General features: G+C 41.8%; 1 protein-coding gene across 1 annotated transcript in view; it reads right to left on the reverse strand.

Annotated features, from left to right (window-relative positions):
• The window catches only part of BCHE (butyrylcholinesterase), a gene marked incomplete at its 5' end in the record, with an annotated part of 29,329 nt that extends 23,367 nt beyond the window's left edge, over positions 1–5,962 (reverse strand). The window contains one exon of the mRNA XM_082487393.1: positions 4,446–5,962. Coding sequence (XP_082343519.1) covers positions 4,446–5,962 — 1,517 coding nt within the window. The remainder of the gene's footprint in view (positions 1–4,445) is intronic.
• Between the last annotated feature and the right edge of the window lie 6,931 nt (positions 5,963–12,893).

The following is a 12,893-nucleotide window of genomic DNA, read 5'->3' on the forward strand; positions in this document are numbered from 1 at the left end:
AGGGAAGAGATGCCGCGAGTGTATAACGGGAGGGTGTTACCCACACTGTCGGTCTGCTTAGCCGCAGCCCAGGGCCGGTGCTTGCCCGTGTCCTGTGGTCTACCTAAGTGCATCAGGGTTAGCATTAGCTAGAAAGAATCCAAAAGGCTGATCCTAAACATCAATACCAGGAACATTATGGACCTCCCAATCTGTCCTTTCTTCTCGCCGCTCCTTGTCAACTGCTTGAACAGTCAGAACCACAAGGTAATTTGCTTTTTTTTTTTCTTTCGTTCTTCTCAGACTAGTGATACGAAGTAACTTTATTTATATGGGTAAATACTGCAGACAGTGATGAGCAGCCTGTCCCTGCGCGCGGTGACAGAGGTAGTTACGGTATCCATAGTTCCCAGGGGTTCCCAAGCCACCGAATCCTGTTCTGGACAAGGAATCTGCAGGGAATCTCGTGACTGAAAAGCAGTGGCTTATTGTCAGAGAAGACTATTTCAGCAGGGTCTTCACAGATGTTACAGACCACGTAAATATATGGCAGATTCCTAAAAATGACACTCTTCCCTTGGGTACTGGAGGGAGATATCGGGGTGTAACACCAGCATCTAACTTCAAGACTCACAGGCAAAATGTTTGTCCCCTTCTCCTGCTGAATCACAGACATTCTCCATTCCTATTCAAAGATAGAAAATCTTTTTCCCTGTTAATTTTCTGTCAATAATGGTCAGTTATCACTGATATTTACTTTTAGCAAGGATGAGAAATAAGAAGTGGCGAGACACTTGGAAAATTGCATCAGCTGTTGATGGGAGTGGGACACCCATGGACTGGCTGACAGTCTCCTTTCGTTTACTGAGAAATGTAGAGATCGAGAATTTTCCATACACTCTTGAGATCCTCCGAGGGCATCACTTCTCCTTTTCTCCCTAACATCTTTTCTTTTGTTCTTACGTGACATTGGGTATTTCGAAGAAACAGCAAATGCTCCCACAGGGCATACCTTTCCCTTTTCATATCACCATTTTTATTCCTAGTGCTCTTGTGAGAGTGAAAAACAGAGAATCATTAGTCAAAATATGGGCCCTCCCAACCAGAAAGCAGCAGCTCACGTTGGCTCTACCGTCCCTCCCTGCCTCTGCGGGCTGCTCTTCCCTCCCTTGTGCTTTTGTGCTTCTGCACATTAGAATATTAGGTCAAACGCCCTCACTAAAAATTGTGCTGCACGATATCTCTGATTTTCATCTTTTTGCTCGATTTTTTTTCTCCTCATCTGCTGGAGACATCAATGGTAAAGTAATTTTCCCCTCAGATGTTTGCCCTTTGATCATGCCAGAGTTCACTACAAACGTTATGTCGAACGGGGCTTCCCCGGTTCTTTATAAATGTTTACTGTGCGCTGAAAACAAGGATCGCCTGTTACTTTGGGATTTATTAACAACTTTTATTATTTCCCCACTCATTGTACACTATGAATAATGTGTTACAGAGCCTTCGGGGTCTGTGTTCTGGAGGATGAGGAAAGCGCCACATAATGGGTTAATACTGATCTGACCTTTTGCTGTTACATGAATTGCACGATTGTATTGTTTACCCCAATAGTGATGGTTTTGATACTTGTGGTGGAAGCAGAGGGAGGGATTATTTGCTGTTTGCTGTGGAAACCACTTGAAATTCAATCTGTGGGCTAATCTAATTATAGTGCGAATGATAATCAGACTAGATGACGGGACTGTCTTCTATAAACTTAAACTTGAATGTACCTTATGTTGTCTAATTTTAGCTAGCTACAATGACAGGGACAGTGTACTCTATTTTACACAGTAGGTTATTGACGTTTTTATATATATATAAGAATTACAGATATACAAAAAAAAATATATAAAATCCTTCGGAAACCAATAGTTCACAGAAATGTAAATATTGTTCTGCAAAATCTAATACAGACCCGAATTTCTCTTTTCCTGCTAAGAAATAGCTCTGTTTAATGGAAAGATCTGCCGTCTCTGATCTAAGATCCTGATTGCAAACTCCTTTAGGGCAGGCTGTAAAGCTGCAGTATATAACAAGGAGCCTTCACTTAGTTTGCTCTCCGCTAAGGGCCTTATGACACCGGCTTCAAAGCAATGTTGTCATAGCGTGTCTTCACGATGCAGGAGTTGTTACCAAGCTTTACCTGACCTCATCGTGCAGACTTCATCTGGGGAATCCATCAATCAATCAGATGCATTTTTGGCACTGATAAATCAACAATGCAGCTCAATTCCAGAACGTACACCCCTGCTGAACGCTTTTCTCTGAGCTATGGTCTTTCACACCAAATTGGTGTGGAGTGGTGTCATCAGGCTCCGAGTAAAGAGGAAGAGCTCATAGATTAAATCTTAGATTAAATCTTAGATTAAATTTTAGATTAAATTTTACAAGAATAAACCCTGTATTAAAACACCATGCATTGATAAGTATAGCTACCTGTGTAGTTGTTTTCTGAGTTTTAATATGCTCATCACTTACGGTAAAAAAAAGATATTACCAGCTCCAACATATAAAGGGGATAGAACTTGTTAATGCAATTAACATTCCTACATATCAAGGCAAAAAAAATAATCACGTGTATTGATAAGCAAATCTGTCAAAAGAAAGGATGCATATAAAAATAAGCTGATAATTGACCTCGGAGCGTATCGTGGAGGGACCACGCAGGGCTCGGGCAGCAGCCAGGCTGCCGGCAGGTTGGCGCCGGCCACCGAGAGCAGAGCCACTGCAGAAGGGGGGACCGCGGCATCGGGGCGGACGGTGGAGTCACTCGGCGCAGCAGCTCCTAGTAACACCCCGGCCAAGGCAAATAGCGCTTTCCTTGCATAAGTAAATGGGAATATCAGGTTGAACTAGAGGACTAGAGGGGACGGATGACAGATGTACTTAGGACTCTTTAGGGACGTCCATGTTTAATCCCGACAAGGCAAGTTCCAACAAGGTGTTGATGAATCACGGTTTTAGAGAAGCAGCATAGTTATTATTTAAGGACTTCAAAAAATGCATTATAGTGAAAGCCTCAAGAGTATAACCTGTTTTATTTAACCAAAAAAAAAAAAAAAAAAGGATTAGGGGTTATTTGAATAGAGCCTAGAATTATCTCTATATGGAACACAAATCATAATATAAAGCTTAGAAATTGTCAAACAAAACACAGCACCTGGAAAACGTCGAAGTAGAATAGACAAATTCAGACCAGACACAAAACTTCCTTTCATAACTGGAATTGATTTAAGTGGAATTAAGCTTTAGAAAAACCTACCAATATTTGTTCCGGATTTTTCATCACTGGAAATGTTTAAGTCCTACCTGTGTTTTGTGTTATGTACAAGGTTGTGTGGACTAAATGAGCACAGTGGTCTCCTCCGTTTTCCAATCTATTGAGAAAAATTATTAGATCCTTTTTGAAAGTTGATTTCAGTCTTTACAAATCAACATATCCTTTACAAACCAAAAGAAAAGTCCACCATGGAAGTAAAATTAATGCAGGACTTTAAAATTTAAGTTAATTAAATATTTTTAAAGTGTGAATTAAGTGTTTGATTGTATGTTTTCACAGGTACAGATTTTTGTACATATAATCTTCTCAGGAGAGACCGCAAACCGACCTTCTGAGAAGAGGAGATACCTCCCCACCCCATCAGGCTTGCAGCCTTGAGACTAATCGTACATGACTGTGGTAGCGGCTGTTTTTCTTACCATACTGAAACGGTTTCCTTTCAAAGTGAATATTGCATTGAGAGCCCCACAACCCTGCCGTGCAGGGCGAGGGCTGTCTCACTTCTCTTGGGCTCCAGCTAAAGAGACTGAATGAGGGGTTGTATTTAAGCCATTTCGAACATCCAAATGAAATATGCTTATTTGCTTCTTAGACAGGCTGGGACGTATTTCACTTAAAGATGAGTCTAATGGAAATAGCAAGCGATTTGTCATCGCCTTCAGCGAAACCCAGGATTATACTTACAGTACACATGGGAAGATAGGCTTTCTGAGAAGAACATTCTGCAATCCCAATCACTTCATCATGTGAACATAATATACCTCCATATTATACACCTGCATGTTCTGTGCAAATTACATCTTAAAGGAAATTGGGCTTTTTGCTCCTACTTCTACAGTTGGAAGTCTTTCCCAGAATTTGAAATACTTTGTTTTTAAAACTTGAAACCATTACCTTCCTTTGTAACAACTGCTGCCATGGCAAAACAAATGTTTTGCATTTGCTTTTATGGGTGGATACTCATTGTTTTCTGAAGCTCATCCAGTACAGCGATGTATGCAACAACAGCTTATTTTACTAAGATGGTGTTTTTATAAGAACTAAAATAAGAATTCTGGATAGTCGAATAATTAATCCTTCCTCGTCATACTCGTCAGGCTTCGAATCACCAATCAAACAAAACAAAATTCCACAGTAAACTTACCCAGTTTTCGCAAAACTTGCCCAGTATCTCAACATGGACCGGCTTAAGATTTCTTCAGCTTTGGTGTAATTCACTCTTCTTTCTAGGGGCAATCCGAACACAAACTCAATCTCGTAACCGTGCATTACTCCCATCCACTCAGGCCAAGGGAGCTTTGAGGATCGATGTTCAAAGAAATAAAAGAACGCGTTGTGTCCTAGTTGTGCAAATTTTTTGGTGAATTCCATCGCAGGACATATTATATTGTAGTCACCAATAATGTCATCCATGGCATCACGGTAATATTCTGGCTTTTGCTCGTTTTCCCAGTCTGTGTACTGAAAAATGATCGACTCTATTGCAAGCTGGCTTGCTTCTGGGAAGGACAGAGTTAAAGCTGTTTCAAATTCTGTTTTATTGATCAAACCATCACTATCCTTGCTGAAGCCAGGGACTCCATATGCTAGAAATGCTGATCCTTCATCTTTATTAACACCAACTAAGATCTGTGTTTGTTTGAAAAGGCCATTCTGAATCAACGTCTCTGGCATGTCTGAGAGAAAATCGCCATCCACAGTTGGACAAAAATATACTTGTAAAAGAGAGCCATGTGATACAACAAAAATTTCATTCTCCAGTATATCCTGTGGGTCCTTGCCTTGGAGGCAGAGAATTAGCTCTGTCTCATTGCTGGTGGGACACTGGAGTCGTTTAGCTAAAGCCACTGTTCTGTTTCTGGCTTCAGATGCTGTTATTGCAGCCCAAGGGGCATTTGCAGATCCGCTTTGCATGATGGCTCGTGTGAATAAAGGATGGCTTTTAGGAGAAAGGATATGGTAACTGACAGAAGCCGAGCCAGCACTCTCGCCAAATATAGTCACACTTTTTGGATTGCCTCCAAACGCTGCTATGTTCTCCTGGACCCACTGAAGTGCCAATCTTTGATCAAATAAACCTGCATTTCCAGGAGCTTCCTGCTTTCCTGGCAAAGCCAAAAATCCTAATGCACCCGTCCTGTAGTTCATGGAAACTACAATGACTCTTTCTACCCTGGCTAGAAACTTGCCATCATAGACCGGTAGGGATGATGACCCAGTCTCAAAACCACCGCCATATATCCACACCATGACAGTTGCGTTCTTGGGTTTGGGAGAAGGAATCCATACGTTAAGGTATAAGCAGTCTTCACTTAGGCTAGTTTTTGGATTCCACATCTCTGATCCAGGAAATCCTGGGTAAGTTGTGTCTATAAGCTGGTAACAAGAGTTTGCGTGTTTCGTGGCATCCCAGACATCTGACCACTTCTCACGAGGTTCTGGTTTTTGAAATCTCAGTCTACCAATGGGTGGCTGTCCATAAGGTATTCCAAGGAAGGCTGTCACAGTTCCCCCCAGTACTTGCAGGTTCGTCCCTCTGACTCTGCCTTTCTTGGTTGTAATGATGTTATCTTCAGGCATTACCTTCCTGATGAACATATGCAGGAGAAGAAGCCACATAAGAAATCTGGTACTGAGATTTGTACCGTTAGTCCAAACCATGACGCCTGAAACACAGGAAAAAAAGAAATTCAGAATTAGTATTCCAATGTATTAGTACCAGAGCCGAAACAATTTATTCAAAAAGGCTGTAGGTCATCCCAAGGGCATTGAAAATAAGATGGTTCTGCTGCACAGAGCTCGGCAGTCTTTAACCATAAGTTCTTGTTAGCTAGTTGTGCTGCACAGGCTGTGCTGAGTATTTAGTATTTGTTACAGTGCTTCAAAAGGACCCTATTGCTAAAAAACGTACAACTGAGGAAGCCAGAGCAAAGAAGGTAAAGTCATATAAGCGAACTCTGACTAGTTCAGTTAGCAGATGACTTAGCCACTTGTATTTCCATTGGCACGATGAACAGGACGTTTCATGATGTGTGACGGAAAATGCCGTGCCCGACTAGCCGTTATTCTGATAGAGGTTACTCCGGCAGTTTGTGTTCCCAAATCAATAAAGAGCGATAGCAAACATCGCTAGCCACAGATTTTTCCACACATAAACACGCATCCTCTGAACACCGCGAAGGAGCTTGAAGCCACGTTTTAATCCAAGGATTGCCAGGTCTACATAAGATTTGAACTATACGCTCGTGTCACAGTAGATGCCTGGGCCGAAGCAAACCATTGCGATGACACTGCTATAAACTCAAAGCACGGGGTGATTTCACTGCCCTACTCGTACGTCTTAAGATCTGAAGGTGGTTTAACAAGCGGAGTACGTGAAGTGCCTCGGAACCGGCTGTCAGCTCATCAGCTCCTGTGGGTGACCGCAGGCAGAGGTACGCCAAGACCTAAATGAAACATCTCTTTCAGGATCTTTTTTCTCTAAAGCAACTTAACCAAGTTTACAACCGTGACAAGTAGTCATACTTCTACTGCTTAGAATGAACGTTAAAATGTTAAAAAGCCAAGGATTTTTTGATATAGGTGGTGCCTAATAACTTAATTATGGCCTGTTCTTTGTTTCCTGAGAACTTTTCAAGGTGATAATTAGTATTATCTTAAACCTAAAGGTATAGATGCTGATTGCGTACCACACTTAAGCATAGCAATAGTCCTATTTACCCTAACCTTTTCTAATGCTAAAAAAAACCCCAGTATTTTCCCCTTAAAAGTGAAAAGTCAGAAAAAGACTATTTGCATAGACCCATTTCTATGGCTAACATATTTGAAAACGCTCAACAAAGCTTCCTTCTATTTTTTGCTCGTTGCCCTGTCGTACATAGTGTACTCTGTCCTACCACTTCAAACAGGCCATTCTTTGTTAATGAGAAGCACTTGCGTCCTTACAAGGAACGAGGCTAATTTCTGTGGGAAGTACAGCTGTGGCCTAATCTGAGCTCCTCCCGCTTGTTTGCGTATTCTTGGAAAACAACTAAGAAAATGCAAGGGGGGGGGGGGGGGAGGAATATTTTGCACAAAGAAGTTCCTAACTTTGAGATAGCATCAAAGGAGCACGGAAGAATCTTCAGAGACAATATTTTTAACGTTCACCTAAACAGCTAGAAAATAGACAAAGTTTTGAAAACGTAAACATTTAGGCTCTGGATTTTTTATTAAAAGAAAAAAAGATAAGGTGCTGAAAGGGGGCAATAGACTTCAGAGTTGGTCTAACACTTCACCTAGCCTTCAGCTTGACTTGTAGAGACCTGCAAACGGTCCCATGTATATGAAACTTCAGGGACGTGAGTAGTCAATCTGGACGACACACGTGGTCCAGCAGCTCCCAAGGGGTTTGGGTAAGCAGAGGCTCACTCGAGCAGCCCGCAGTAGCCACACAGGAGGCTCACATCATTCAGCAGTATTTAGTACACCTCTCTATGTGCCAGTCTTTTTTTTTTTAACCCCAGTCATTCCTGTAATAAAATCTTTTAAGAGCTGGGTGAGAAAAGGTATGTAATGACTAGCTCAGGGCTAAGCTCTCCCCCTGTCTCACAGTCAACCCAGGCACCGGGGGTGGCTGTGAGAAATGTTAACGGTAGTGAACGAGATGGGTATGTGCGTACCCAAGGCACAGCACTGTGAGATGGGAAAAGCAATTTCTATAAGTCTGTTTTTTCACCGACACTCTCCTTTTCCACATATTCGCTTCTAACATACCAACCAGGACCCCCCCACCACAACAAGCTGGGAATAATAAGAGATTTCAAACACTGTCATCATCAAGAAGAGAAAATGAGAGTAAGAAAAACAAGAGATGTTAAAGTTCCTAAAGCTTTTAATACCTAAACAGTAATTAAAATTAATTCCCCTCTGCACTTTCCTGTTAATTAAAAAAGAACGGGAAGGGGAGGAAAATACTGTAGCATTACAGAACACAGAGGCATAACTTTTGACCCTAATAAGTTTTAGACAAGAATTTTAGGAAGAAAAAAACTGACAAAAAAATCAATTCTGTACCTTTTTAATTAGCTCTGCAAAAGAACAGGTGGCATTTTAAAGAAAAAGTTTGGAATAGATCAAGCCTGAAAAACACAGAAGTTTTGCACTACTGAATGAGAGGACTCGTCTAGTCTCAAGTTACTCTGCTAATATTAACAAAAGTAGCAAGTGACAGGGGATTGTTATTACGCCTTGAATGTATGGCAAATATTACATTTAATAAGGTTTTTAATGCTGCATTAAAACAAACTCAGCAAGGTAAGGCACGCTGAGCAAAACAAACATTACTTGATTATTGCTGTGAGAGTAAAAGGGTCAGAGGATTGCTTTAGCTCATTAACCTGAACGGAGCAGATATATCATATAATGTATTTGCATACTTTAAAAAGCTGCTTCTGTAGTTGTTTCCTCCAGCAAAAGTTAAACAGACTATACTTTCGTATTCTTATTCAGCAAGGGAACACAATTTATTTCAATGACTGTTTCCTCTCCTTGCGGATCTTCACTCAGCCACAAAAATCTATACACAAGACTATATAATCACTATTTAAATAGAAAAGACGGTTGAATTAATAAGTGGTTTCTAGCTCAGCTTAATTTACTTAGCCCGCGATCCCTTGAATAACACCAAGGTCCGACACACGCGCCCGCTTGCTCCTTCCATCTGCAGAGCGGAGTGAGTTTCCCCAAGAGAGCAACAAATGGGCAGAGCGTAACGTTTTCAAAGATCGCAATCCCCGTGCAAATCACGCCGCACTGCAAATCACCCTGGCAGACAGAGACGTGTAAATAGAGAATCACTTACCCCACTTCTATTACAAGAACTGAAAAGTTTTTTAAGAGTCAGGATCTTTGAATACTTCGGGGGAAATGCAGTATGCAGCTGCTGCTTTAAGCCCGTAAATTGGACAGTACTGACATTATAATCAACTGTTTCTGACACAAAGCTCGCGAGAGTTGGCAGCGGCAACTTGATCTGCAGGCAGCCGTTCCTCGCCCTCCGACATCTGCTCACAGGCTAATGGTGCGGTCGTAGAAACGCCGCAGAGAGAAACCCGTTTGGGAGAAAATCAGGCGTGAGCTTCCACAGGAGAGGGAAGACACGGTGATTTGCTCTCAGCGGGGGGCAACCATTTGATAGTCTAGAAAGATAAACCGAATTATAACTATAGGAAAATCCTGCCTCTCTTTCCTTCATCTTGCTTACAGCACCGGTCTCACCTGCATTTTTTTTTGCTCTTGTACAGCTCAAGATTAGTGCCATTTCAAAGTACCTCCAACTTCTCTTTTCACAGTAAGATAAGTAGTTATTTTTGGTTTTAAGCAACTGTGGCAGATAAAAAAAGGAGTGCTCTCTGCACAGACATGCCAACAACTGGCAAGCATCAGTTGTGTTACTCGACTCATGGCCATCAGTAGGCTACGGCAGAAATCGGCATTGTCCTCTTCCGATGTTCGGGTTAAAAATGATACCCGTGTGGAGTCACACACTGTTTTCTCTCTCTTTTTAGGCTTCAAATAGGAAATCACCCATGCTGCTTGGTACACCTGATGCCCTCCTTTTGCCTCAACCTCTTAATCATTGTTTCCCCCAGGGTTGAGCCCCGCCTGTGCAAAGCCAGCCTAAACGGCAGGTCAGAGATGTTGGGATTGCAGCACAGCTGGGGACGTGTCCCAGGACGCGGGGGGGGATATTTAAATTGCAAATATTTTAGGGTACAAATGAGAGCAGAATTGAGGAGGGCTGGAGAAGATAAATAAATTACATACACCCCCACCCCACCCCCCTTACAAACTGTTTTGTCAAACCCAAATCCCTGAGCCACCACGTGAAACCAGAAGGCCACCCCTTGGTGGTGGGGCTGCCATCCCCCAGCAGCATCTGCTCTCTAGCTCTTCTCTGAAAAAAAACCCAACTTTTCCACAATTTAAGGTTTTCTTAGACTGACTTTGCTTCACCCGTTGGAGCCGAAGACAATTACTTTCCCTCTGTTTAATAATCAAACTACAGCTCTGTTTCAATTACACAAAAGCAATATTTGGCAGTGCATAGAACAGGAATAAAGCAGAAAGAAAAAGTTAAGTATGAAGTTTATAGACCTTAACATGGAGACTACAAATGATTTTTAAAAGCGAGCATGTGAAATAGGGTCCTAATAGAGAAAAGCTCAAGAAAACACGGTCATTTAATTTCTCCCGGTAATTTTACAGTCTACCTTTAGGATCAGACATTCGATAGGTATATTGCAGGGACATGGAGAGAATACGTCCCAGTCTCAGCCTAAACCAGGTTAGAAGTCCCTAAGCTGCCAGCGTGCAAGTGTCCAACACAGTCGCTAGTTCAGAATTCGGAATTCTTCGCCGAGACTGTTATCTCACTAATGTAAACGGAAATATTTAATAAGAAAACAGGATTAATTCGAAATCAACTTTAGTGGCAACTCTTGCTGGTCACACCTTTTCCAGCGCAGTTTCCTGCAGGTAATGCTAAGCTGTGCTGTTTAAATTAAGGCAGTTTTCGGCGTTCTCTGACATGTGCGTTCCCTGACTTTCTCAACCCGCTTGGAACCATGGCCTGGTGACACACGTTTGCTTCATTTCCGTGACATCAGAGGAATGAATCATAAGCCCCAAGTCTTGTTAGAGGCCACTTTTAAATAAGGTATTTCTGATGCTTCTGACGAACCATTGTATTCCCAACCCTCATCCCCGCCTTGAGCAGCAGAGAAACAGCAGGAGACCCAAACGCTAAAAATACTGTTTCCGGCTTCATCTATTCTCCAGCGGTGGCCACGTTGTCCTACATCCGCTGTTGCTGCCGCTCCCTTCCCTTCTCCTCACCCCTCTCTGCTCCTCGTTACAGCGCCCGAGGCACCCGAAACAGCCTCCTGCTGAGGCACAGTGACTAAACACAAAACACGGAGTATTTCTACAGACCCTGCCAAGGTCACCCTGGGGTAAGTGAGTCAACGGCCTCAGGCTGTTGCTCGGGCGGTAGGAAACACCAAGTTCAGCCTTGGGGTTCCCTGGGTGTCTTCAGGGAAGGGGGGGAATTAGGACAGACTGTTGAGACTGTTATACTTCTCCACTCCTATACTTCAGCCTAGCGTTAGACTATTATGCTGTACTTTTTAAAGAAAACTAAGCCCTCTTCTAGAATTATTTTTTTTCCTTTAATTAAAAAATTAACATATAAATTAAAGTTTCACAACTGTGAGCTGCGAGAGGAAACACTTATTTTAGTTATTACTTAGCTTACTAAAAATACCTGCGCGAAAATTGGAGATTAAATACATCTAATGCCTTTAGTAATTCTGTGTAGAGTGGTCATTTTCTCAGTTTTCCTTTGGGAGCTTGAAAAGAAAGGAGGTATAAACCAGCAGATAGAACACCATATATATACGTGTGTGTGTGTATATATATAAAAGCTGTTATACGTACGTACATATATATATATACACATATATATACACACACATATATGTATACATATATATACATATACTGGTACTTTCAAATATCTCTATCCATCTTTCTACCTGTCTATAATTCTGGGCTTTTTTGAGGTTATGCAAATTTTTATTTAAGGCAAGGTTCTTAAAAATCACTACCAAAGATAAAAGTGTCTTTTCATTATTTAATGCGTACATATGAAATAGATGTCACACTGACACAGGAATTTTGATATGAGAGATGTCCAAGTCTCCTAAGAAATGAAAGCAAAGGCCAGCTCTAGGAAAGATTGACATTTAGTAAGCTAAGAAGCTTAGAGAATTTAAACAATAAGTATTACAGAAATATCAAACATTTTTATCATGCTTTAGTTCATTATTAAACTGCCCTTCAGGATGTTCGCTAAGCATATGCAGATGTTTACACTTATGAATATCCTAAATTACACACATTCTGGGTTATCTTCACGTCTTACCTAACAGAGTAAAGAAGTCTATGAAAGATAAAACTGGAAAAAGATGTATCCCAGATATTTCTAGTGGAAAACACGTGCCTCTCCCCCAGGGTGCCCTCTGAGCTTTCAAGGTCTACTTGCACCTGAGGAATCCCGTTCACCAGGTTTGATCCTGCCCTTCCAAGCCACCTACAGCCTCAGAAAGAACTGGGCTGAAAAGCTTTGCAAATGTCACTTCAAACTAAAAGTTATCACATATGAAGTGTGTGCACATGTGAGGAAATATTTACATGCTAATAATGTGTAAAAGTAGGAAACATTCTTACTTTTTTAATTGCTGAGAGGAAAATCAAAAGGCAAATTACAGCTAAACTATATGAAATGTCATTTGTATGAAATTGCGGGGAGGTTTTGTTTAAACTCCAGCCTTAGTAAGCTCCCTTGGGGGGGGTCGGCCCCCTCTGATCCTTGGCTGAGTTTTCATGCTGAGCCTCTGTGTGACCTTGGCTCGGACCTCTGAGAAAACCACTACGCTGTGAGAAAAAGCCGCGAGGAAAACAAGTAAAGTCAAGCTGTACGAGATACAAAAGGTGAAATTGCAGACAGGGGGAAGATTGCTGAGACGGGGACAGTTAGCGGCTCAAGGAC

Source organism: Vanellus vanellus, assembly GCF_965231255.1.
Source record: "Vanellus vanellus genome assembly, chromosome: 8".
Taxonomy (NCBI): Eukaryota; Metazoa; Chordata; class Aves; order Charadriiformes; family Charadriidae; genus Vanellus; species Vanellus vanellus.